General features: G+C 32.0%; 5 protein-coding genes across 5 annotated transcripts; 3 read left to right on the top strand and 2 right to left on the bottom strand.

The window, feature by feature from the left end:
* Window positions 1–318: 318 nt before the first annotated feature.
* BX664DRAFT_322418 (uncharacterized protein) lies at window positions 319–2,929 on the bottom strand. The gene is made up of 9 exons (XM_051543494.1): window positions 2,466–2,929; window positions 1,730–2,359; window positions 1,372–1,606; window positions 1,158–1,241; window positions 1,054–1,086; window positions 920–979; window positions 751–834; window positions 581–670; window positions 319–510 (listed from the first exon to the last, which is right to left on the bottom strand). The coding sequence occupies exons 1-9, from the start codon at window positions 2,717–2,719 to the stop codon at window positions 409–411; spliced, it is 1,572 nt and encodes a 523-aa protein (XP_051405500.1). The 5' UTR covers window positions 2,720–2,929; the 3' UTR covers window positions 319–408.
* A 654-nt stretch (window positions 2,930–3,583) lies between these two features.
* On the top strand, window positions 3,584–5,015 carry BX664DRAFT_322416 (uncharacterized protein). The gene is made up of 6 exons (XM_051543493.1): window positions 3,584–3,695; window positions 3,748–3,811; window positions 3,870–4,106; window positions 4,164–4,703; window positions 4,780–4,846; window positions 4,913–5,015. Exons 1-6 carry the CDS (start codon window positions 3,621–3,623, stop codon window positions 4,944–4,946), a joined length of 1,017 nt encoding a protein of 338 aa, XP_051405499.1. The 5' UTR covers window positions 3,584–3,620; the 3' UTR covers window positions 4,947–5,015.
* A 3,333-nt stretch (window positions 5,016–8,348) lies between these two features.
* BX664DRAFT_355288 (uncharacterized protein) lies at window positions 8,349–12,144 on the top strand (the record flags this gene model as incomplete). Its single annotated transcript, XM_051547802.1, has 15 exons — window positions 8,349–8,433; window positions 8,616–8,674; window positions 8,731–8,772; window positions 9,578–9,653; window positions 9,724–9,786; window positions 10,018–10,055; window positions 10,130–10,201; window positions 10,678–10,749; window positions 10,802–10,847; window positions 10,921–11,047; window positions 11,123–11,133; window positions 11,246–11,304; window positions 11,461–11,479; window positions 11,782–11,840; window positions 12,124–12,144. The coding sequence occupies 15 exons, from the start codon at window positions 8,349–8,351 to the stop codon at window positions 12,142–12,144; spliced, it is 849 nt and encodes a 282-aa protein (XP_051405498.1).
* Window positions 12,145–23,344: 11,200 nt separating this feature from the next.
* BX664DRAFT_273477 (DNA-binding protein) lies at window positions 23,345–24,945 on the bottom strand. The gene is made up of 5 exons (XM_051541220.1): window positions 24,828–24,945; window positions 24,629–24,754; window positions 24,404–24,515; window positions 24,063–24,339; window positions 23,345–24,009 (listed from the first exon to the last, which is right to left on the bottom strand). The coding sequence occupies exons 1-5, from the start codon at window positions 24,931–24,933 to the stop codon at window positions 23,482–23,484; spliced, it is 1,149 nt and encodes a 382-aa protein (XP_051405497.1). The 5' UTR covers window positions 24,934–24,945; the 3' UTR covers window positions 23,345–23,481.
* Window positions 24,946–25,130: 185 nt separating this feature from the next.
* On the top strand, window positions 25,131–26,947 carry BX664DRAFT_290320 (P-loop containing nucleoside triphosphate hydrolase protein; the record flags this gene model as incomplete). The annotated part of the gene is made up of 7 exons (XM_051541880.1): window positions 25,131–25,335; window positions 25,400–25,523; window positions 25,584–25,669; window positions 25,748–26,348; window positions 26,415–26,587; window positions 26,648–26,736; window positions 26,796–26,947. 7 exons carry the CDS (start codon window positions 25,131–25,133, stop codon window positions 26,865–26,867), a joined length of 1,350 nt encoding a protein of 449 aa, XP_051405496.1. The 3' UTR covers window positions 26,868–26,947.
* Window positions 26,948–26,949: the final 2 nt, after the last annotated feature.

Raw genomic sequence — 26,949 nt, 5'->3', positions numbered from 1 at the left:
ATATATTATGAATGATGGATGATATCAAATGATGATGGATTACAAATAAAAAAAAATGGATGACGGATAATGGATGGCAGATTGTAGATGATATAAAGTCATTATAAAGTAAGAAAAAGAAAATCACTTCATTGAGATAGCTATAGTATTGAATACAAAGATGTAGTAAAAATAAAAAAATAGAAATAGTATAGAGACATTGAGAGATATAGAAAGAAAAATCACTTTATTGGGATAACTATACTATCGAATATAAAAATGTAGTAAAAAATAAAAAAAAAAGATAAAATATAAAGAGATATATACGATATATTTATGTAAAGAAGGTAAACTAAGAGATATAAAAAAAATAAAGATTTGAAGAAAGTAAAGTGATGAAAGAAAACAGTAAAGCCACAAGCAATCCATTCATTCTTGTTGTTCTTGTTGCTCTTGATGTTCTTGACCTAAGGCTTGATGAGCTTGTTGTTGGGCTTGCTGTTGCTGTTGTTCTTGCAAAGCGGCGTTGGCCTAAAAAAATATATGTTAGAATCACACCCATTTTTTTATCTTTCCCATCGTATGCAATGTTTTATGTTACCTGGTGAGTTCTTGAGAGGTTGTGACGTCTCAGGGATCCGGCAGTAGCAAAACTGACATGACAAACATCGCAGATATGAGGACGAAGTTTCTACAATAAAAAATAAAGTAAAATAAAAAGTGATCAAGTTGCTTTCATCCAGCTCCCTCCACAGTATCCGAATTACTTACCAGATGAATATTGTTGACATGATTTCTCACAGCGCTCTGAAATGCAAAAGTGGCATCACACCGATCGCACATGTATCGACCTTCCTATTATATTCAAAAAAAGGAAAAAAAAAAAGGTGTGAATCAAGTCATATACCAATATAATAAGCCCATCATTTTCTTCACTTACGTCGTTTTTCTGGTAGTGAACTACAGGCGGTCTAAGTTCGATAACATGACTGGCTGGAACCTATATAACATGAAGAAGATTGTGTAAGTACCTGATGACGACGATGAGACTCTGCTGCATAAAGTTCATCGTACCTGATTGATGACCATCGGCAAATTGGTGAACGTCTAAATAAGATAATAAACATCAGTACCAGTACTTGCTTCTTGTCAACCTTGATCAAAGCAGAATAACTTACTTGATGTCCAAAATCCGGTCGATGGTGTATGGTAAAGTTTTCCCTGGTCAATTCGTGCTGACAAGTATCGCAGCGCACAAAGGCCTGTCAAGTCAAAAAAAAAAAAAAGGTGAGATGATAACATTTTCCGATTTCCTGTTGTACGTCCTTTCAATGATTCCCATCCCCTTTTTTTTATCCTTTTTTTTTTTATCCTTCTTAGTCATCCATTTACATGAGCATAGATCTTGTCTTTAATATTCGGCTTGGTAGTCAACATCCTTATTCTTGCGTGCTCCAAGTAGGATTTTGAGAGAACTTGTTCCAAGGTTGAATCTAGACCCAATTCCACAGCTTCCAATGTTTGAACAAAGAGTTCCAAATTGAATGCCCAGATCGAGTTCACAGGCTCCATACCAAACACCTCCAGGAGTTCATTTACTTGGTACACGTTCAAATAATAAAAGTCCCTACAGATGATAAAAAAAAAAAAAAAAAAGAATATGAGAAAAACATGACCATGTATCCTTTTTTTTTTTCCTTTCTTTCCTTTTTTCCTTTTTTTTTTTTTTTTTTATACATAAAGGACTTACTGGGCGATGACGGCGTAGAGAGGGTTGCCAGCAAAGACATTCAAAAAATCAGTAAAGGATTGTCTCATACCAAGGCCACGATGAATTACGCTCTCTGGAAGTCGTCCACGCTGGATGCATTCGTGCAATAACCTGATCTTGCCAAAAAGAGTCACATCTTGTTCTTGAAGAGCAGTAATGCCGATCTTGAAAAGACCTTCATTCATCTGGCCGCTTAGTTTCATTGTGTACAGTTTGGCTTCTTCCTTGTAAAGAATGGCCGCCGAGTGTCCCCCAAAGGTGCTGAGCATTTGCTTTACCCATACCAGAATTCCTTCATCACGAGCAGCGAGTTGAATGTAATCCAATTGCAATTGAGGATCGGTATAGGTGTTCTTCCAACGAGTTGCCACGTGGCCGTCAGCATGTATAAAACCCAAGAGCCATACCATGAAATTCCTTTGACGATGGTCGTCTTGAGGGATAAAAGTTTGTAGCAATTCAGCGTTTGATGTCAAAACCTTGGAACTTGGCAATCCAGTTGTCTCCCAAAAAGCAGCAAACTCCCGATCGCCTACTTCCCACCGGATGGTTCCGAAAAATCCTGCGTTCAATTGCAAGCCAGGGCCAATACTGGTATGCGGGGTGAATCTATATGCAAATATATACCAAGGATCAGTAAAAACATCATAATAAAATAAATAAATATATATCCTTTTCTTTTTTTTTTTTTTTTTTTTTTTTTTTTTACACATACGTTAACTTGATTCCTTGAACACCGGCTGTTTTGAGTAGATCCATTAGGAATGGCAATTCAGTGGATCGAAGACCGATACCAACACGAGATCCTTCGGTAGTGTGGTTACCATCGCCAGTAAAAAAGCCAGTAAAGTAGTAAAAGAAGACAGTACGTTGGTGATAGAAACCAGGTGGGAGCACATTAAAACGAGAAGTTGTATGAGTAGGAGGAGCAATGGTGAGAACGACCCGTTGACGAGAAGGTTGAGTCATGATGGCAGCATTTTGATCACCTTCGGGAAGAGTAACGACAGTGTTAGTAAAGTTTTGTTGAGCAGGAACAGGTTGAGTAGAAGGACCAGCTTGTGGAGATGGTTCATGTTGAAAAGGAGAAAGTTCAGTGGAAGAAAGAGGAACAGTGGGTTGAATTCCTGGAGATGGTAAAATCGGAGTTGGTTCTCCGACGACCCAAGGTGAATACTGACGGCTTGAGGTAGTATAGAATGATGATGGAGGTTGAGAGAAGGACTGATCATCATAATCAAGTTCTTCTTCAGAATCGAGTTCATCAGGTTCATCCAAGGTAGTGTCAAAATCAGATTCAGATGCGGATGGAGTTGGAGCTTCTTCTTGAATACGAGCACGACGTCTTGTTTGCATAGGGTGATGATCAAAGGGAGATAGTGATCTTTTGGACATAGTATATGAAAGCGATAAAATAAAAAATAAAAAAGAGAGAGAAAGAAAGAAATGATATTTTTTGAATCATGAAAAAAAAAAAAAAGAAGATGATGGTCCTTATATGTTGACTTGTAGGATTTCTTTGTTCATTATTATGAGTCTAAAACAGGAAATAGACTAGTTCTTGAATATATATATATATATAGCTTTTTAAATAATAATAATAATGATAATAGTAATAGTAATAATGAATTTAAGTAGGATGATTCATTGTCATGATATATTATAATAAAAAAGAACTTCTTTCTTTTTTTCATACAATATCACGGTTATGGCTGATTTACCGATTTCGGCGGGACATTCTGATTGGCTAAGGGAATCACCAATTTATGTATTAATTTTTTTATCTTTTTCTTTTTCTTTTTTCTTTTTCTTTTTCTTTTTCTTTTTTCTTTTTTTTTTTTTTCTGTTTTTTCTTTGTATATTTTTGATCATGGACAAAAATGTTCTTCATGTTGTGCTCAAGTTTCCTTTCAAGAGACCTGTCGACTTTGTAGAACCACCAGCGGTCAGTAGCTATTATATCTAATTCATTGTTTTATTTACACCATTATAAATAGGTAGTATGGACTGAAGAAATGGAGCATCAACTATGGAAATATATGAATCAAAAGCATGCGGATTGTAAGTACAACATTTATATAATATATATTTTATATATTGATCTTTTGTATTATGGAAGGGAATTACATTGCTGAACAACTTGGGGTGCCTACACCGTATTTAGTTCGACATGCAGCGTTTTTATATGAAACACAATTGAGGGGAATACAACAGCAGTTACGACTTCAAAAGCCAATGAATACTACAACAATGAACACAACAATGAACACAACAATGAATACAACAATGAACACAACAATGAATACAACAATGAACACAACAATGAATGCAACAATGAATACAACATCGGGTCAAGGTAATTCAAATTATAATAACAATCATAATAATATTAATAATATCATTGTGATGATAGGTGAACCAAGTAGACCAAGCTCATCACAACGATCGACATTTAAATCTGAACAAGCGCTATCAACTGTAGATCAACCACAGATACCAAATAATGAGACTGATTCTATGATGCTCTCTGCAATATCCAACATTTCACCCAGAAACAAAGCCATCGAACCCAGTCAATCGTCTATCTATACCAGCTGTACAAGTCAACAACCACAACAGGAGGAATCGCTAGAAAAACAGGACAATAATAATAATGATGATGATGATGATGATGATGATGATGATGATGATGAGGGAGAATTTAGTAGACATTTTGAAAAGATGAAGCTTCAATTGGAGGAACCAGCATTTTTACCATCAAGGAAAACAGAAGGATCATTATTACTTAACAGTCTGCGTGGGTCTATCAAAAAGGTGAATGACACAAATGCACCAAGCAAACAAGATCATGGCAAAGCAAAAATGGTATTTGGACCTAATTTATCACGCGCTCAACCTTTGGTAGAAGAGGCAAATATTGATTCAGTGGGATCATCTTTTAGTGACTTGTCAGGTAAAAAAAAAAAAAAAAAAAAAAAAAAATGATATATAGTCTCATTTCTTTTTTTTTTTTTAAAAAAAAAAATTAGATTCATCAGTGACTCAATCGGCTATGGAAGATGCGCTCATGTCAAAACTGAATAATGGATCAAAAATGCAAGTGAAAAAAAATACATACATTCTCTAAGCTAACGTTCATTTTGATATATATTTCTTTATTAGGTCATCGTTGGCATTCTCTAGAAAATATACCTGATTTTGTTATTTAGCTATCGTATATCATGAAATAAACCTTCTTTTTTTTTTGCGAAATAACGTCTCCAGGTAGTTTATGCCATGATGAGTGGATGATACATGTAGTGATGGGATGGGATAATAGCTGATATAGCAAACAAGTTGATAAATATATTACTGTTTTTGTCATAATAATTTGCGGTAGTGAATAAAATGGTTTGAGGGTGCTAAAAAAAGTGATTTACCTGGTATCAAGGAAGAAGTTTCCGGGTAAAGGAATAGAAAAAAAGTTAGTTTCCAATTCAAAAAAAAAAAAAAAAGAAAAGGGAAAAAATCATTCAATGGTACTGGCAAGCTGCATTTAGAGATAGGCAACAGTCATAATCGGTCTGGAAAATTTAAGAAAGGAGCGAAGATGGGCTGCTTGTTGAAGCTACACAAACACAAGTCGCATTGATACTGTCCCTTCTACACGGGTTACGTTTGGAGAAAAACGGAAGCAACAGCATCATTTGGCAAGTGACCGTGGAGAGTGTAAGCTTCTTTCTTTTTACAGAGAGGTTTAGTGATGAAGGCAATAAAAAAAAAAAAAGAAATAAAATCAGCTTTTATATTTGTGTGGTCTTTCTTTTTAGACAACAAAAAGGAGGACTGACATCATTTGATAACATCCTTAGTATTTATGATGATTTATATGGTACATCATTTTGAAGGTAGCAAGTAGAAGGAAAGAAAAAAAAAATGGATGATAGAATGAGTCTGTGCATCAATCAGCCATAAAATATATCATGACTTTTCTTCAACAATCAATCGTCCACGTCCAACAATCATCCAGAATATACCCATGTTCAACATATATATCAAAGTAGTTGTAGTAAAAAATAAAAAAAAAAAAATTTTTATTGAATAAAAATATAAATAGTAAAGACTACTAATAGATATAACTAAAAGTCAATAAAAGAAAAGAAAAGAAAGAAGCAAGTATAGACCAAACATTAATCTGTATACAAACAAATAGAAGGAACACAGTAAGGTATTAATAAAACTTAGATTAGTATTATCATTCAACTCATCATCACTTTCTCTTGTTGATATTACCTATTTTGAATACACACGGGTACCCATCGATATGTATTTGTATTGACTATCATCCAGAATCCAAATGAATATCTATTTAGTTAAACAATCAAAAAGAATTTGAATCAGTACATAATAGAGACAGATTTACCTTTTGGATGTAATAAAATTTGCTTGTTATTGTCTATAGAACAAGGTTGCGTCCAGAGTTTAGTGTGATAGCTGTTCAAAGGAAGATGGTAAATATTGAAATAGTATTGAGTCAATATTGGTGTTTTATTTTTTACAATTATTAGTCAACATAAGAATTACATATAATAATAGTAATTGCCATTCCCAACCACTGTTGTCAACAAGCTTCTAACAGAGTTGACGCTACATGATTACATATAATGTCCTTCTTATTCTAGTCAATGCTATAGTATCGCGTTAAAAAGTGAAAAAAAAGTAGTAATAATAAAAAGAAAGTGCGAGAAAATAAAAAAAAAAGTGAGGTCTATTTTAACATAATCTCATGAATTGAGGCTTTCCTTTTTTGGATGTTCAACTACCGCTTTTCATAATTTATATTCATTGCTTTTATTATTTTATATTATCAGGTAATCAATTTATGGTATTTAAACTGATTTATTATTCTAAATGAATGTAGTTGATGTTCCATAATAAAAAGTTGTTCAAATTGATTTAACCTATATGCTTGATATTATTTTTTCTTTTGTAATCTTTCTTTATTATACTGTAGTTATTCAATTCTCAATGAATACAAGGAATAAGAAATAAGTGATAAAGACATTCACTTGAAAGTGTTTATTCTAATATATCTTCATCATTATCATCATTATCATCATCATCATCATCATCATCATCATGATGATGTTACTATAATCAATAAAAAAAAAAATCAATTCAAAAAAAAAGAAACTTAAACGTATGTAATTCCTTATGATTGGTAGATTTGATTTGCAGGATTTTTGAAACTGGCTCCGATCAGGTATACATATAAAGTAATCTTTTCTTTTTTTTTTTTCTTTCTTTCTTTCTTTCTTTTTTTTTTTTTTTACACATTCCAACTTCGTTACTATATCCTACTCATTTTATCTATGTGGTTTTTTACAAATATTTACTCATATTAAAGGTAAACAAGTGATTTTCTTCTTTTTCTTTCTAACCTCCTTCCTTTTTTTTTTTTATTATATACTTTCTTCTGACCTTGATCGTTTTACTACAACATCCATCCATCTAGAACCACCGTTCTTTCTTCTTCTCATACTTCATACTTGGTATCCTTGACAATCATCATCACTGAATATATGTCTGAAAGAAAGAAAGAAATCTAGATGCACGAAGACTTTATCATTTAAATATAGTATCAATAGGATATTAAGCGAAGTGGCTATACATCATCATCAGCGGAATAGATAGATATACAATAGGATCACAGAATGAAACGAAATGAATACGTGCTATTGTCATAAGGTGTGGACAACATGGATGAACAGGATATATTATAGGATTCAACTGGATTGACTTATACAATCAATTAGAAGTATCTTTTTCTTTTATTCTGGCTTATGAATCGTTAGTGATTCTTTTTACTTGTAGTTTAAAATGGTATTCAGTATATCAGTTATATATATTTCCATTCTTTTTTTTTTTTAATAAAATCATAATTATTATTTTTTTCTCTAATATTATTAAGTATTAGCTCTCGAACAGTCATCAATGCATTTCTGTACCTCGTTCCTTAAATAAATTAAATGACAGCTGAATCCAAGTAAAGAGAATCAGAGCTTAAAGATTTTCTAACAATAATATGAAAAACAAGAAACAACATGGAATCATATTAATTCTCTTTTTCATATATTTTGTCGTTTTTTTTTTCCTTTTTTGCTATATATTGTATTCGACTCGATCTAAATGTATTATCAACAGTGAAAGGAAAAGTAGATTAGTTTTTGGCATTTTCCTTTCAATGTCAAAAAACTAATCTACTTTTTTAATTGTACATTCATTATCACATTACAATATATTCTCTCTCTTTATTTTGCTACTATTGGTACATCACTTTTATCTATTCGGACTTTTGCTTTCTTTTTTTTTATTATTTATTTCGTTTCCCCACATTTTTCTTTTCTTTCTTTCTCTTTCCATTTCTCCACACTTTTCTCATTCATTCTCCGCACTCTGTTCGCGTCTCCATGTTGGAATAATGACAGGTAACATATAAAATACAATGACAGTAATGGATTCTTATTCTATTATTGTCAATTTAAAAAAATAAATAAAATAAAATAATAATAAAAAGACAGTATAAAATATAATTACTTACTTGTTTTATAATTAATTCATGACTCTTCTGGTTTTTCCAATTGCAAGATCTCTTTTCTTCTCGGTTTTGGTCAAACGAAACGGTGATACAAAACAAGCCAATGGTGTAAAAAGATAAGTCTAAAAAAATAATAAATGTCAAATCTTCTTTATTGAAATGAGTTTATGAGTTGGCTGAATTGAGGTATCTTTCAAAGCAATCACGTATCTTTTCTTTTCTTTTTCATTTCTTGTTTTATTTTCGTCTTTCTTTCCTTCTCTTTTTTTTTTTTTTTATTTTCTCTAGCTTTACCTGGTTATGGCTCTTCTAATGGTTTGGAACTGGATGGAATAACAATTATGGAGGTAAGACATAGATTAAGGAACTAATTTTTTTTTTTTTTTATCTTTTTTACCATTAGACTCTGGACGGAGCACCAAATGCAAGTCAACCTGTGTTACAAGTACTTTTGAAGATCTTTTTTCATTTCTTCCTGCTTGGTTGGTTATTCTCTCTTATGATGTTGGTTTCTTCAAGATCATTTCTCTAATGGTATGGTGTGTCTCTCACTATCTTGTTGTTATCTCTCGAGTTTGTGTGGTCTCTTCTTCTCTTTTTTACTTGGTTGGTCTCTCTCTTTCTTTTTCCCTTTCCCTTATCTGTCTCTCATTGTCATGGTGTTTTCTTCGAGATCTCTTTCTTCCGTGGTTGGTACTTGTCTTCTTTTTTTTTTTTTTGTCCCTCCTACTTGGTATGATGTCTTCCACTTATTTTTTTCTCCCATGACCTTGAACTATTATCCCTTCGTCTTGTGGTACTCTCCATTCCTTTCAACAAAAATCAATAACTTCGGTTTTGGCTATACTATTTGTAAAATGTTCTTGGTTCTTCCTTTGGTATGACCTTTATGATTGATACATTGACACTGGTGAATCATGTAACTAAGGTAATCATGCATTAAAAAAAAGAGAGAGAGAATAACGGTGATGAACTGGTACTCGTTTACTGATTCTATTTGTAGATACCACAATTGTCGTCTATACAATCAAGATGATGCAAAACATCCACTGGTTATTGATAAGGTAACATGTATATAAAAAAAAAGAAAAAAAGAGTACCAGATTGCTACTCATTTGGTTTTTTTTTTAATTTGTAGGTATCATGATTGTCGTCTATACAATCAAATGTCGAATGGTCATCATCACTTTATACTTAGCTTTTGGTGATACTCAAAGATCATGGCGGGATGATCTTTGTTTATCTAACAGGCATTGGACTTGGTCGAGGATGACTGGTGTCTAGGATCATTTATGAATCTAGAGGCTGGATCTAGTGCTCAAGTAGGTGGAGACTAGAAGGCAACATGCAGGGAATACAGTATATCGCCTGTAGGTCGTGTTGTTTCATGCTGGAGTCCTTGGAAGTCCTGCCATTTGCGGTATGGTTTGGAAAGAATTAGGGGATAATATCATAACTGGTCAGTGGAGCGTATCTATTAAAACCGGAACAAGCTACCTACTTTGATGGTCTTAAAATGTCAGATGTACTGCTAGTGGCAACCCTTCTTTCTCTCCGAACTCATGATGATGATGACATTCAATTGTGATATGATACAAGACATTCACTGATGTTGGCAAGGTAACACGTATAAAATAAAAAAAAAAAAGAGTACCAGATTGCTACTCATTTGTTTTTTTTTTATTCGTAGGTGCCATGATTGTCGTCTACACAATCAAATGTCGAATGGTCATCATCACTTTATACTTAGCTTTTGGTGATACTCAAAGATCATGGCGGGATGATCTTTGTTTATCTAACAGGCATTGGACTTGGTCGAGGATGACTGGTGTCTAGGATCATTTATGAATCTAGAGGCTGGATCTAGTGCTCAGGTAGGTGGAGGCTAGAAGGCAACATGCAGGGAATACAGTATATCGCCTGTAGGTCGTGTTGTTTCATGCTGGAGTCCTTGGAAGTCCTGCCATTTGCGGTATGGTTTGGAAAGAATTAGGGGATAATATCATAACTGGTCAGTGGAGCGTATCTATTAAAACCGGAACAAGCTACCTATCTTGATGGTCTTAAAATGTCAGATGTACTGCTAGTGGCAACCCTTCTTTCTCTTCGAACTCATGATGATGATGACATTCAATTGCAATATGATACAAAACATCCACTGTTGTTGACAAGGTAACACGTATAAAATAAAAAAAAGTAACGGATTGCTACTCATTTGGTTTTTTTTTTAATTTGTAGGTATCATGATTGTCGTCTATACAATCAATTGTCGAATGGTCATCATCGTTTTATACTTAGCTTTTGGTGATACTCAAAGATCATGGCGGGATGACCTTTGTTTATCTAACAGGCATTGGACTTGGTCGAGGATGACTGGTGTCTAGGATCATTTATGAATCTAGAGGCTGGATCTAGTGCTCAAGTAGGTGGAGACTAGAAGGCAACATGCAGGGAATACAGTATATCGCCTATAGGCCGTGTTGTTTCATGCTGGAGTCCTTGGAAGTCCTGCCATTTGCGGTATGGTTTGGAAAGAATTGGGGGATAATATCATAATTGGTCAGTGGAGCGTATCTATTAAAACCGGAACAAGCTACCTTCCTTGATGGTCTTAAAATGTCAGATGTACTGCTAGTGGCAACCCTTCTTTCTCTTCGAACTCATGATGATGATGACATTCAATTGCAATATGATATAAAACATCCACTGGTGTTGACAAGGTAACATGTATAAAATAAAAAAAAAAAAGAATTATAGATTGCTACTCATTTGGTTTTTTTTTTTTTAATTTGTAGGTATCATGATTGTCGTCTATACAATCAAATAACTAAGTTATCAGGAAAGAAAAAGATGATCAATCAACATTATATACACTCACTTGCTTCTTCCTCTCTCTTTCTTTTTTTTTTTTTTTTTAGATCCTTCCTTTTATTTTATGGGGATTGATACGGTATCGCTGTCAGATGATATACACAAGGTGACAATGGATATATATATATATATATATATATATATATATAAGAATAACAGTGATGGGGTATTGTTTTTTGGTTGATTTTATCTGTAGATACAATGATTGTTGTTTATGCAATTAAATCTCGAATGATCATCATTACTTTATATTAACCTTTAGTCAAACAAAGCGGTCAATGGTGCAAAATGATAAGTCTAAAAAAAATAATAGATGAAAAAAGAGAATGATACTAACGTATTTCTTCTTTTATTTTATTGATCTTTTAGATATTATTGTCTATATAGTCCAAATCTTTTTTATTGAAAAGAAAAGAAAAGAAAAGAAAAGATACGTGATTGCTTTGAGAGATACTTTAATTCAGCCAACTTATAAATTCATTTCTTATTTTATCTAACTGAGTTTTCATTTCTTTTTTCTTAATTTATCTACCTCATTTCTCTCATCTTTCTTTCCTTTTTTTTTTTTTTTTTTTTTCTCTAGTTTTAGCTGGTTCTGGCTCTTCTAATGGTTTGGAACTGGATGGAATGACAATTATGATGGTAAGACACAGACTAAGGAACTAATCGTTTTATTTTTTTTTTTTATCTTTTTTACTGTTGGACTCTGGACTGAACAGCAAATGCAAGTCAATTTGTGTGTACAGGTACTTTTGAAGGTCTCTTTTTTTTTCCTTCCTACTTGTAGCGGTATGGTGTCTCTCTCACTCACTTGTTGTTCTCTCTCGTGTTTGTTTGGTCTCTTCGTCTCTTTTTCTATCTGCTTGGTCTCTCTCTTTTTCCGTTTCCTTCATCTGTCTCTCGTTGTCATGGTATTTTCTTCCAGAACCCTTTACTACGTGGTTAGTCCTTATCTTTTTTTTTTTTTTTTGGTTCTTCTTATTTGATTGGTCTCTTCCATGTTTGATGGTCTCATTATGTTTTTCTACTTGATTGGCATCTCTGTCTCCATTAGTATTATTATTATTATTATTATCATTGTCATTATTATCACCAGTATTGTATATATACTTTATATTGTTGGTATTTCGTTACTTTTTTTTCTTTATTCCCTTTCTTTTCTTTTGTAAAAATACCGTTTTATTTAGATAAAATGTTTGATTATTTAAATTATTCTGCTATGATGTTTTCTGTATGTACTTATTGCCACTATCTATTGTTGTGATGATTTGATAAAAATGTTTCCTTGTGTGTATTGTGTAATAAAGTGCATGATATATTCTACTGTATCGTCAAAGACATCGTTATTTTCGTTAAGAGAGAAGACGAACAGTTAACAGTATACAGGTACAACTTGCTATTATCATGGGTGCTGATGATGATTGATAATAAGAGAATATTTATTCCTAAAAATGATGGATGTAATATATGAAGAGAAATAGCAGATACTGATGTGTATATGGATTTTGTTTTATTTTTTAGTGAAACTAAAATGATAATCATACTATTCTTTCTTATTACTCCTTTCGATAATGATGATGATAGAGGACAAATAGATAAATAATAGTGAAATAACAATAATAAAATATGAGTTTATTTAAAAGATTATAAAATATAAAACAATAGAACTGAAAGACTAAACAATTCAATAAACTAATTTCCATGATAAAGAGTTGGATACTTTTCCCTGGTTTGCTTATTCTTTTATCCAATAGAAAACTTATAAATCCAGTTAATCATATTATTTTATTCATATATCCTATCTACTATATGTTCATAAAAAGAGTAAAAAAAAAAAAAAAAAAAAAACCAAAAATAGATTAGTTCATAATAGGAGAGACTAAAAGAAGGAATAAGTATAAAGTAAGTATAATATATATATATAAAGAGTGACTTTTAAATATATAATATAGATTAGTAAAGTAATGTATAATGGTAACTTACAATGTTCAAAGTGCCAGTGGTTAAAAAAAAAATGCAAAAGTAAAAAAAAAAAAAAAAAAAAAAAAGTGAAGAGCGCGCCAGAGCTTGGTCCAGTTTTTCCATTGTTTCCAACAATCTTTCTTTTTTTTTTTTTTCAATCTCCAGATTTTTTTTGATCTCGACCTCCCACTTTTTTTTTTGAGGAACCTCCAGACCTTTTTTTTTTTTCTCTGGATCCAACACACCCCACAATGGACGTACTTATTTTCTGTCGACGGCTAAATTGGCGGCTTCGGGAAATTTTTATCCGAAATCTTTTTAAGGGTGACTCCTCCTTTTTTTTTTTCTTTCACTCTTTTTCTTCACTTTTCTTTTTTTTTTTTTTTTTTTGTATTGACCTTAGTCTTAGTATATCATTTTAGTAGTGTTTATTAGTCTTTAGTAGTTAAACTTTTATTCAATAAAGACTTTACTTTTATTGAAATCACTTCATTACATGTCAATCAATTGATTCCATCTTCGAATGTACTTTTTTTTTTTTTTTACATGCGAATGCATTCCTTTTTATTTTTTTTTTATAGATAAAGTATGAAATACGCAAATACGATAAAGACGAAAGAAAATTGTGTGATACTATATTAGTGTTGTTGACGGTTTAAACGACGGAATTGACGCGGGTGTTGGTTGCGAAGTTCTTCGAATAGCTGAAGGTATTCCCTTAATGTCGTTTCCATTCTTGTTGTTATATCTGGTGACAAGTTGGGTATTCTTCTTGCAGCTTCCAAGTCTTCTCTTTGATGGTATGCACTTGTGATCATGGAACTAATCGATTGAAGCTGGGCATCTACATTAACGGCTTCAACAGCAACGTCCAACTCTTCTACAGTGGCTTGATGGTCGACTTGTACTTCAGCAATATTGCCATCATCATCATCATCATCATCATCACCAGCGATTGCATCCAGATCCATATTCACATCGGGCTCATCTACGAACAGAATAAGAAATGTAAGTTGTTTTTTTTTTTTTTTTTTTTTTAGTACCATCTCTTGATTCCAGGGTTTCCATGACTTCATGAAATTGTATGTATAATCCCGTGTATCTTTTCAATATATACATATGCTTACATGGTGCAAGTCTCTGTTGAAAATCATCACAAGTGCACGATTCAATCAACGTATCATCATTAACCTTCACTCTATACAGGGAATTTTCATTTGAAAAAGATCTTACAGACCAAGTACCAATAGGATTAGAAGGGCAGCTACTATTATCACCATCTGGATTCGTTATCATAGTAGGCATTCTTTCGATAGCAACAATGGATGCAAGGTACAACCTACGAGCTTGTTGATTTTCTATAGGACCCATTCGACCGTCATTGATACTTATTCTTTCCCGTTCTGCTCCATTAAAATATTCGACATGATGAGTAAGAATAAACACCAAACGATCTAAACGTCTGTTTCGCAATCTTTGGAAATACTTTGTTTTCAGTTGATTGTGCCATGATTCGATATAATTGTTTGTGAACATGTTGTAATGGGCTGGTGAAAGGTACGCTTGACTCCATCGTGTCATTGTTTCTTCATCCTTAATCCATGATTCTTCGAAATAATCCAAGAATTCATACTGACCACTATACTCCTCTTGGAAGCAAGCAACTCGAGTATGAAATTCATCAATTTCCTTCGCCACCAAAATACTTCTCAGGCTGATCAACATTTCTTCTCGAAGATTAGCAACATCACGAGCAGTATGTGATCCATCTAATCGAACTTTCTGCTTCAATTGCCTCTTCCATGCTTGCATGACGTGAAAACCACAGTAATGGATAAAAGTAGATGGAAAGGCAGCTTTGATGGCATTTACCTCGGGTACGGAACAATCAATGGTGACATATTGAGGACGAAAATTGCTGCTATCGCGTAGATGAACCATCCATTGATTAATGGAACCAACAGAATGATCATTGGTAAACATGTATGCTGATGGATACCCCTTGCCAGTAACGCGATCTCTGATGATCAACGTGTACATAACATCCATGGATTTGGAGGAAATGCCATGAGTGGCGTCCAAGCAAAAGGAAATAGAAGTACCCATTCTACGCTTTTGATCTGGTGATTGAAAACCTAGGGCAAAGAGGCTGGTGTTGCTACTGTAGGCTTGTAAATTGCCAGTGAATATGTTGTAATTGCGTAAAGGGAGGACCCTATTTAACCATATTCCTAACGATGTCATATCATCTCGATGGAATTCGTACAACTGGTGTTTGATCTGATATATACGTAAAAAAAAAAAAAAAAAAAAGAAATACTCTTAGTACAAGTCCGATTCATGCAAGCTGTGATATCTGTAAATGTGCGTGGAAGCCTTTTTTTTTTTTTTTTTTTTTTTTTTGCTGTTAATGACATGCCTTCAACATTCTGTTATAGACATCCTCATAATTGACTGGTCTCAAGCTGGGATTGCCATCGTTATTTTCAATCCAATCATCAAGTTGTCGCATGATGCTAATTCGGATGTTGCTGCAATTACCACTCTGTCTCAATTCCCTCGTAATCAAGTCAATCGCTTGCGTGGTCAGTGGTAGAGTCCTTCGATCACTTCTTTCACCAGGAACATGACCGCTGTGTCCTCTTTGAAGAACGAACTCCATTATGTCAGGTGTACTGGCATACTGAGTCACCTTCAAACTTCCAGAACAGCCGCATTTTTTGGAAGGTTTTTGAGCAGGACGTTGAGAACGCTCCCTGACTGGATACTCTCCACTTCTGTGGCAGTGATAGGTTCGACTGTAAAGCACAGTCGCAAGTTCACGTCTACGTTTATAAGTGCGCAAAACACACCACTTTTCACAACACAATTCCTGTATCTTCAATCGACAGGCGTCCCACTCGTCAAATTGAACGCAGATAGGAACTTCTAAAGGAAGTTCATAAACACCTCGTACAGTTGTTGGGAGCAAAGCATCGCGAAGGTTGTTGGCAGTGTAGATAGTTGAGGACATGTTGTTATTTACGTAGATATCACTATAGTAAAGAAAAGGAAAATATAAAGAAAAACAAAGAGTAGAAGAAAAAAAATTTTAAAAAAAGGGGTATCACTATTTATTTCACAAGTAGTGTGGCTTGGTGACGAAGTCATTGGTTTGTCGTAGTAACTAATCCACAATAAAAACTTATATCGAAGTGAAGAATATTGGAATCGTATCGTATCAGCGTTTCTCTTATCTATAAAAAAAAAAAAGAGAAAATAAAAAGGAATGCATTCACATGTAAAAAAAAAAAAAGTACATTCGAAGATGGAATCAATTGATTGACATGTAATGAAGTGATTTCAATAAAAGTAAAGTCTTTATTGAATAAAAGTTTAACTACTAAAGACTAATAAACACTACTAAAATGATATACTAAGACTAAGGTCAATACAAAAAAAAAAAAAAAAAAAGAAAAGTGAAGAAAAAGAGTGAAAGAAAAAAAAAAAGGAGGAGTCACCCTTAAAAAGATTTCGGATAAAAATTTCCCGAAGCCGCCAATTTAGCCGTCGACAGAAAATAAGTACGTCCCCCCACAATTGAGACCGGACTTTCAATGTGTACCATTTATGGAAAACACTTATGATTTTAATAAAGTTGAATAAACAATAATAAATAATAATAATAATAATATGATGATGATGATATAAAGATAAACTTTATTAAAGAAGAAGAAGAAGAATATAAAAAGAATATAATAAGACTAAAACTATCAATAAAAGAAACTATAGAAAAAATGTCATCTATTTACAGTACACACAAATTGATTTCCCTTTCCAGTTGTTGTTAATAATATAGTTACATGAGTTATTCATCCTTTTTATGTATCCAATTTTCATTTGGTTCTGTGATCTGTATATAACGGATGATGGTACATCAAAACAATAAAAAAGAAAGAAGAAAGAAGGAAAAGAGAATGAGAATCATATTTTAAATATTCTTTTTCATTTTTTTTTTTATATCTTACTTTGAATACAGTAATTGACCATACTTGAAACGGATCATAACAATTCAATGATAGTAATATACTGTAATAAGACTGGTGGACGATGTACCATGGCAACCTATCTATTTAACGAATAAATGTTAATGGTTGATGTGTATAATATATATATAAATTCCGCTGTAGTTGGAACTTATACCAATAATATTTGAAGGATGACAACGATAGTAATGATGCCGATATCAATTTCCACGAGGATAACTAACTGATGAGAATTCAAACCATCTTGATAAGAAGGATGACTTTATAGAGAATAGAGTAACATATAAACAGCTAAACTTGTATTTGTGACACTACCCATCAACAAAAGGAAAAGAAAAGATGATATTAATGATTGACAAATCCTTCATTATCGTATTTTAGGCCTTACCTTCAAAGATAATAACTTTGATTTTGTTTGTTTGTGCTTGATAACCATAATTGATAGATATTTTCAGTAGCCTTTCCATTGACACATTATACTAAAATACTACTGAGAAAAAAAAAAAGGAAAGTATGAGAATCGCAACCATTCCTAAATCACTTACTATTTTACTATTACTTTTTTTTTCTTTTGGAATTATAGTAGTACCTTTGATAGTAATAGTCCTATTGCTATAGTTTCATGATCTATTGAATATATATTGAGGGTTCAGTTTATAAAAAAGAGTCCAGAGATGGTATTTCTATAGCAAGATAAAAAGAGAGAGAGAGAGAGAGAGAGAGTTTAGTTAACAAGTATATAAAGTTCCTTTTATTATATCTTTACTTACTTTTTATACAAAATAAAAAAAAAGAAGTTTATAAAAGTAGTGATAAAGAAGAAAAAGAAGAAGAAGAAAGTGTGAGAAAATAAAAAAATGTGAGGTCTATTTTATATAATCTCATGAATTGACCCTTTCCTTTTTTGGATGTTCAACTACCGCTTTTCATAATTTATATTCATTACTTTATTATTTTGTTATTATCAGATAATCAATTTATGATATTTAAACTGATTTATTATTCTATATGAATGTGATTGATGTTCCATCAGATTAATACAAAGTTGTTCAAATTGATTATATAATCTATATGCTTGATATTCCTTTTTCTTTTGTAATCTTTCTTCACTATCATGATTATTCAAAGTTCAATGATGAATACAAGGAATATGAAATAAGTGATCAAGACATTCACTTGAAAGTATTTATTCTAATATATCATCATCATCATCATCATGATGTTACTATAATCAATAATAAAAAAAATCAATTCAAAAAAAAAAAGAAACTTAAGCCTATGTGATTCCTTATGATTCGTAGATTTGACTTGCAGGATTTTTTAAACTGGCTCCGATCAGGTAGACATATAAAATAATTCTTTTTCTTTTTTCTTTCTTTCTTTCTTTCTTTCTTTCTTTCTTTCTTTCTTTCCTTTTTTTTTATAATTCCAACTTCGTTACTATATCCTACTCATTTTATCTATGTGGTTTTTACAAATATTTACTCTTATTAAAGATAAGCTTCAAAAACAAATACTTTTCTTCTTTTTTCTTTCTAACCTCCTTCCTTTTTTTTTTTTATTATATACGTTCTTCTGACCTCGATCTTTTTACTACAACATCCATCCATCTAGAATTACCGTTCTTTCTTCTTCTCATACTTCATAATTGGTATTCTTGACAAACATCATCACTGAATGTATGTCTGAAAGATAGAAAGAAATCTAGATACACGAAGACTTGATCATTTAAATATAGGATCAATAGGATAATTACGCGAAGTGGCTATACATCTGAATCAGCGGAATGGATAGATATACAATAGGATCACAGAATGAAACGAAATGAATACATGCTATTGTCATAAGGTGTGGACAACATGGATGAACAGGATATATTATAGTATTCAACTGGATTGGATTATACAATCGATTAGAAGTATCTTATTTATCTTTTTTTTTTTTTTATTTATTCTGGTCTATGAGTCGTTAGTGATTCTTTTTAATTGTAGTTTAGAATGGTACTTAGTATATCAATTATATATATTTACATTCTTTTTCTTTAATAAAATCATAATTATTATTTTTCTCGAACAGTCATCAATGCATTTCTGTACCTGGTTCCTTGAATAAATTAAATGACAGCTGAATCCAAGCAATTGATCAATGGCATCGTTATTTTCGTTAAGAGAGAAGACGAACAATCAACAGTATACAGGTACAAGTTGCTATTGTCATGATGATGATTGATAATAAAAGAATATATATGCTTAAAATGATGAACGTAATGTATGAAATGAAATAGTAGATACTGATGTGTATATGAATCTTGTTTCTACAATAGCTTATTATTATTATTATTATTATTATTATTTTTTAGTGAAAATAAAATGATAATAATACCCATTCTTTCTTATTACTCCTTTTGATAATAATGATGATTGAGGATAAATAGATAAGTAATAGTGAAATGACAATATAATAAACAATAATAAAAATATGATTTTATTTAAAAGATAATATAATATCTATAACTAAAAGACTAAACTATTAAATAAACCAATGATAAAGAGTTGGATACTTTTCCCTGATTTGCTTATTCTTTTATCCAATATCTAGTTAATCCTATTGTATATTCCTTCATATATCTTATCTACTATATGTTCACAGAAAAAGTAAAAAAAGAAAAATAGATTAGTTCATAATATGAAAGACTAAGGAAGAAGAAGAAAAAAAAAAAACGAAAGAATAAGTATAAAGTAAGTATATAGTAAAGTATATAGTAAGTATAATATGTAAAGAGTGACTTTTAAATATATAATATAGATTAGTAAAGTAATGTATAATGGTAACTTAAGAATGTTCAAAGAGTCATTGCTTAAAAAATAAAAAAAAAAAAAAAGGAAAAGGAAAAGTAAAAAAAAAAAAGGTAAGAGCGCGCCAGGTTTTTTTTTCCATTGTCTCCAACGATTTTTTTTTTTTTTTCAATCTCCAGATTTTTTTTGATCTCGACCACCAGATCCTTTTTTTTTTTTTTTTTTTTGGAACCTCCAAACTTTTTTTTTTGATCCAACACACCCCCACATTGAGAACGGACTTTGAAGTTATACCATTTATGGAAAACACTTTTGATTTGCATTAAAAGTAAAAAAAAAATAATAAATAATAAATAATAATAAGATGATGATGAGATGGATTAAACTATTATTAAATGATAATGATAATAATAATGATAATATGAATAGTATGAATGTAAAGAAATGATGATTTTATAATATAACTATAGTAATAACATGAATATTAACTATAGTATTATAATATGTACTTCGATGAAAAAGAGTTTAGGATCCATGATCATCATATAGAGTTATCTTGATATTATCATCATCATCATCATCATCCATTTACTTTTTTATTGTTCCTGAATTATTTTAACCTTGTAGGGTTTGCTTGGATTTCTAACCTGACATATTAGAATGTGTAGATCGATTTAGTGTAGTACATGTCCTACTGCATAAAAAAATATCAATATTCTTTTCTCATCATGACATTAAGTATCTGTATTTTTTTTTTCTCTTTTAAAGATATGATATATGTATATACTATTACTGTTATTATTATAAAAAAAAAAAGGATAGAGAATAATACGTGGAGTTTGAAACGCATAAAAATCACGGTGTTAAGGGCAAAGAATTTTTACTTTTTTTTTCTTTCTATTTCCTTGCAACTTTTAAACTAAGTTTACTAAACACATATTACTCTTCCAATTATTTATAAATCTTTCCTGTATTTTGCTTTTCCTTTTGTGACCACCTCGTTCAACAATCATCTCTTGCTGGAAAGTTTTTGTAAGTACTTCAATGAATATATTCAAATTGTTATATAGTTACACCTTTTTTTTTATCTTCATTTGTTTACATCTTCGAACGGGTGAATAACAAAAAAAATATCTTCTTTACCAAACTAATATAATTCTTCTTATATTATATAAATCTTAAAAGAGAATTCTGTATGGTTCCCAATGATATCTATCACCGTAAGTTTATATCGCATAAATAATATACTATGATAACAAGAATGGATAGCTACTGAAATCATTGTTATTGTTTTTTTTTATTAGAATACCGGGTTAAGAGAAGTTTTCAAAAAATGGTGAATTGATAAAAGATTTCTTCTTTTACTGGCGAAAACAAGAAACTCTGTATATAAGGATGATGATGGTGATGGTGGATCCTAAAGAAAGACGAGAACTATGTAGGTACTCTATCTATTATATCATATTATATATTGTGAATAACCTGCTCATTCTCTCATTTCCTTTTTTTTTTTTTTTTTTTTTTTTTTTTTTTTTTTTTTTTTTTTTAGTTCTAGATGGTTTAATAGATACTTGAATCCATTTGATATCTTGGTTAGGTTTTACTTTTGAACTGACTTGATTTTGAATCAACTTGATCTTTTATGATTTTCTCTTGGAGTTAGGTCTTGATCAAACCTGCTTTAACCGTAAATCATAAACAATGAACCTCATCGCTAACTTCAGCCTATCACGATCAGGTATTGGCAATTTGGTATTACGACCCAACTCATCGACACTGCCACTTTCTTTGAGGACAATCCAATCATGCATGAAATGGAAACGAAACACTCTGGTGGAAAGAGAAATGTGCCTACCTGGGACAATCGACAATTTGCTTTTTACCGTTATAGAATGACTCTTCTGTATAGTTACAGTTACATTAGTTTTGTATTTTTATATTCACTTTCTTTTTTTATTACTTTGAACAAAATAAAGCACTGTCAAATGCACAATTCTATTTTTTTTTTATAGTACTTGGGTCATGAATTGGATGATAAGTGATGGACGATAAGTGATGGATGACAAGTGATGGATGATAATGATGGATGATAATGATGGTATTGGTGTAGATAGTGATAAAATAATAAAAAAAATAATGAAGACGAGAGCAAGTCTGTGAGATTTCTTTTTATTGAAAAAAAAGGATCGGGTTGATACTCATAGGTATTTTGTATCCTACTATGGGTGTAGATAGATATTTAAAATAAAATAGACAGTGAGATTCCCTTTATAGTCCTATTTTGGAATAAAAATTAAAAAGATCTACACTTGAACAGACATGGACTTTTTGGACTTTGGCAAGGCTGAGATTGAGACAAGAAAAAGCAAAAAAAAAAAAAAAAAAAAAAAAAAAAATCAATGTCAAATTGTTAACAGTGAACGGGCTTCAAAAATTAATCACTCCCTTTGCTTTTTTTCATTTTTTCTTTCTTTTTCTTTTCTCCATCCACTTTTCTTTTTTCCACATTAGGTGATCTCTTTGTCTATGCGATCTTGTCAAGGTAGATTTTATTGGATTTGGAGCTTTTTGAAAAAGGGATTTACAAAATACATGGGGAAACTCTTTCATTTTGGATGTAGGATTTAGTACAGGTAAATAACAAAAATATTTTATACCTTTTTTTATATGAATTGCTTGACCTAAATTTATTTTTTGTTTTGATATAATGTTCTACCATGCTAATTTCTATTCTAAGATATCAAATGCATTCAAGCAGTTTATGGGTCATATCTATTCGAGGGGTGGAAGGTAATGTATAAAGAATATTATACAATGAATACAGTATATGGTAGTAGTAGTTCTCTAAACGAACTATCCCCTCTAGTTTAGAAAATATAGTAGAATAGATAGAACGTATTTTATCTTATTGATTTTATAGCAACTCTAATAAACTCTTTATTTTCAATATACTTGTCTCTCTTATATCTGTTTCTTAACTAATTTTATGATTATATGTGTTGTGAAGCAATGATGTATATTGATATTGACGCTAAAGATGATGACGACGGCAACGATGATGATGATAAACCTATGTTATTGAGGATGATGATAAATATAATGCGATTTTACAGAGATATGTCTATGATGGCAACATTATGAAGATAACTCAATGACCATAGCAAAACTAATCTAATAAAAACAAATCAACATTTACTTGTTCATCTTCGATTGAATCGATTAGTTGATTATATTATAATAGTAACAATAATAATAGTCATAACTGGATAACTTATATCACCAAAATCTGCTTCAAATGTAATGACAGTTAATTACAATTGGATATCGTAGAACACATCAGATATTCAGGAGGTGATAAGACTTCTTAAAACAAAACAAAAAAAAAAGATGTATTTTATTTTATAATGTATTTCCAAAATAGAACATCATCACTGTACAAAAAAGAGTATAATCAAATATAAATATATAAAAAAAAAACCACAAATGATAAATACTATTAAACTATTGAGCAGCCTTCTTGGCCTTCTTCTTCTTTTGAGGAACCTTGTATTCAGTGGCGAGCAACTTGAGGATGTCTTCATCAGTAACGGACTTGTCAGATTTGATTACGGAGGCATCAAAGAGAGGATTGGTGACCAAAGTGTTACCATTCTTGGAGACAAGTACGGTGGTCAAGAATTGGGCAACGATAGCACCTTCACGTTCGTAAACAATATCATAAGGCAAGACAGTTTGATGCTTAGCACATTCCACAATACCCATACGAGCCTTGCGTTCATCTTCCAAATCACGGAGAGCAAAGGGGAAGGCACCAGCCTTTTGTTGAATTTCGGCAAGAACAGCACGGGAAGTAGCCATCTTGAGTTGATAACGAGTACCAGTCTTCTTGTAAACGGTGGTACGAGAGTCAAGTTGACGCACCTTGCCTTCGCCAGAGGAGATCAAAATATCCACACAGTATACTTCGTTTTCAGCAAATTCAACACGTTGGAAATCCTTAAGGTGACCTTCAGTGGGATTCAAGATGATCTAACATAAATGTTTTTAGTTCATCATTCTATCTTTTTTTTTTTTGTACTTACTTGTTTCTTGCCATCGGTGACATTTTGTAATTGTTGATGAGACAACATACCTTCAACAGGTTTGGTATTGTAAGCAGCAGCAATCTTGTCAACAGTCTTTGTGATTTCCATATTCTTGTTACCAGGACGAATCATACGAATGGTAGCTTCCAAAGCAGTATGAGCAGCTTGGATAACATCAGCCTTGACACCAGTGACAGGTTTATCAGCAGAAGCACCAACAACAAGAGTATGACCAACAGTGGAACAATAACCATCGATTTGAGCACCCAATTGACTAGTAAAACGTATGATTAATTCTAATTGTATAATAATAATAATAATAATAATAAAGAACTTACATCTTGGCGACATCACCTTCCTTCAAAGTGAGTTCGGATTCACTATCAGAAGCAATAGGGGAGAAATGGGCAACACAGTTGTTCAAAGAGACAGTGGTAGGGAAACCAACACCTAAATAAAATAGTTAATGTGTAACAAAAGATTAGCATAAAACCCGCTCATCTTGTTTGTTTGTCCCATCACGCTAAATTCCATTTTATTATTATTATTATTATTATTATTACCCTTGGTGAATTTTCCTTTGGTGTAAACGAGTTTGGTAGCTTCATTGATAAGTTTATCACCAGCAATACAAATGTCCATAACCTTGGCACCAACAACACACATTTTGATCACTTCAGCGAGGACCTCTATCATATGAAGTATAAAAAAAAAAAAAAAAGGAGTCAGTTCAATGTAATAACTTGGAAGTATTGTATTTACTGTTGGTAATGGCAGCGGCATCCTTGTACTTTCCGACCACATCAGAGTTGGCAATGGTGGTATCAACTTCGGGAGTGACAGGAGTCTTTTCAGCAGTTGTGGACATGATGTAGAAGAGTGAATGAAAAAGAAAAAGAAAAAAAAAAAAAAAAGAAAAAAAAGGGAAAAAGGAAAAAATTGGACAAAAAAATTTCGCGTAGTAACTTTTTTTTTCAAGCCACAAAAAAATGCGAATGAAAAAGCGGATCCTGAATCCCTATCCTTTTTCTTTTTCCTTTTTTCTTTTCTTTATTTATATAAAACATGAATTCCCTTCCTAGTAGAGTAGCTCCTAGTAGAGTGACTGCATCCATCAAAAAGAAAACTGATAAACCTAAATCCATTGCTCCAGAGTCTTCTACTTTTGGTGATCTAGGTATTGATCCTTGGTTAGTGGAAACTCTTCAAGCTATGCAAATTAAACAACCTACCGAGATCCAACGTGCCTGTATTCCTCCTATCCTTGCTGGTAAATCACTTTTATATATATATATAAAAATCCATTTCTCATTATTATTGTTATTATGTTATAGGTAAAGATGTTATTGGTGGTGCCAAGACAGGTTCAGGGAAAACTGCTGCTTTTGCTTTACCCATTCTTCAAAAACTATCTGAAGATCCTTATGGTGTATTTGCTGTGGTATTGACACCTACTAGGTAATAATAATATATAATCATACTTAAAAGAATGACAATGAAATAATTCTTTTGTTTTAGAGAACTTGCCTATCAAATTGCTGAACAGTTTCGAGTGCTTGGAAAAGGCATTGGATTAAAAGAATGTGTTGTAGTTGGCGGCATGGGTAAGAAGAAAAAAAAAAGAAAAAAAAGATTATTAAAATCAATAATATCTCATTTATTTTTGTTATATACATATATAGATATGATGACTCAAGCTTTAGAACTTGCCAAACGACCTCACGTTATCATTGCTACACCTGGTCGTCTTCGGGATCATATTCACAGTAGTTCGGGAGCAGTTGATTTGACAAGAGCCAAATATTTAGTAATGGATGAAGCTGATCGTCTTTTATCATCGACCTTTGTATCAGAACTGGGTGTTATTTTCAGTAAAATGCCTACCAAACGACAAACTCTATTGTTTACAGCCACTATGACCGATTCGATTCTAGCCTTACAGGAAGCTCAAAAGGATCCTAAAAAGAAACCCTATGTTCATGTATGTGCTATGGATACCCACACTGTCGCCACATTGGATCAGTTTTATGTATTTGTGCCATCTCAAGTACGACCAGTTTATTTGGTCCGCCTTTTACGATCAGATGAATTTAAGGACAAATCTGTCATCATTTTTTGTGGCCGATGCTCAACTGCGGAAATGGTGACAGGCATGTTGAAGGAACTTGGGATTCGCTGCACTGCTTTACACTCGGAAATGTCACAACAACAACGATTGGATTCTTTGGGTAAATTTAGAGCAGAAGTCATTAAGGTGCTGGTATCTACAGATGTTGGTAGTCGGTAAAGTTACAATATCAAGTAGTATTTTATCTTTTACTGATCTTTTTTTTATTGTTATTATTATAGTGGTCTTGATATTCCTTCAGTGGAACTTGTATTGAATTTTGATATTCCTCGAGATCCAACAGATTATATTCATCGTGTAGGTCGTACTGCAAGAGCTGGACGTGGTGGTCAATCTCTATGTATTGTCTCTGAAAAGGATGTACAATTGATTCAGAATATTGAAGCCAAAACAAGTAAGTTGGAAAAACAAAAGGAAAACAAAAATCATTTATTCATTTCTTATTTTTTATTAGATACCAAGATGGAAGAATATGAACTGAATGAAAACGTTGTGCTGAAGGACTTGAATGAAGTGACAGAAGCTAAAAGAGTGGCAACAATGGTAATAAAAAAAAAAAAAAAAGGATGATCAATTAACTTTATCTTTTTTCTTTTGAATAGCAAATGCATGACAGCAAGTTTGGCGAAAGAAAAAATGTACACAAAAAGAAAAAGTTGACTCATACAACCTAGTCCAGTTACCCTCAGTTTTCATATAAAAGCATTCATGTACATATAGTAATATCATCGTTATTAGAAGTTTAGAAAAAAAAAA

Source organism: Halteromyces radiatus (assembly GCF_025201355.1).
Source record: "Halteromyces radiatus strain CBS 162.75 chromosome Unknown BX664scaffold_1, whole genome shotgun sequence".
Lineage (NCBI taxonomy): Eukaryota > Fungi > Mucoromycota > Mucoromycetes > Mucorales > Cunninghamellaceae > Halteromyces > Halteromyces radiatus.
This window is presented reverse-complemented; position numbering and strand designations above follow the sequence as displayed.

Coding starts and splice junctions, on each gene's coding strand:
- BX664DRAFT_322418 (XM_051543494.1), bottom strand. CDS start 2,719: ATGACTCAACCTTCTCGTCAACGGGTCGTTCTCACCATTGCTCCTCCT. Junction 2,360..2,465: donor GTTCAAGGAATCAAGTTAAC/GTATGTGTAAAA, acceptor ATTTGCATATAG/ATTCACCCCGCATACCAGTA. Junction 1,607..1,729: donor CTCTACGCCGTCATCGCCCA/GTAAGTCCTTTA, acceptor TATCATCTGTAG/GGACTTTTATTATTTGAACG.
- BX664DRAFT_322416 (XM_051543493.1), top strand. CDS start 3,621: ATGGACAAAAATGTTCTTCATGTTGTGCTCAAGTTTCCTTTCAAGAGA. Junction 4,704..4,779: donor ATCTTTTAGTGACTTGTCAG/GTAAAAAAAAAA, acceptor AAAAAAAATTAG/ATTCATCAGTGACTCAATCG. Junction 4,847..4,912: donor CTGAATAATGGATCAAAAAT/GCAAGTGAAAAA, acceptor TTTCTTTATTAG/GTCATCGTTGGCATTCTCTA.
- BX664DRAFT_273477 (XM_051541220.1), bottom strand. CDS start 24,933: ATGTCCACAACTGCTGAAAAGACTCCTGTCACTCCCGAAGTTGATACC. Junction 24,755..24,827: donor TGCCGCTGCCATTACCAACA/GTAAATACAATA, acceptor TTCATATGATAG/AGGTCCTCGCTGAAGTGATC. Junction 24,340..24,403: donor GAAGGTGATGTCGCCAAGAT/GTAAGTTCTTTA, acceptor ACGTTTTACTAG/TCAATTGGGTGCTCAAATCG.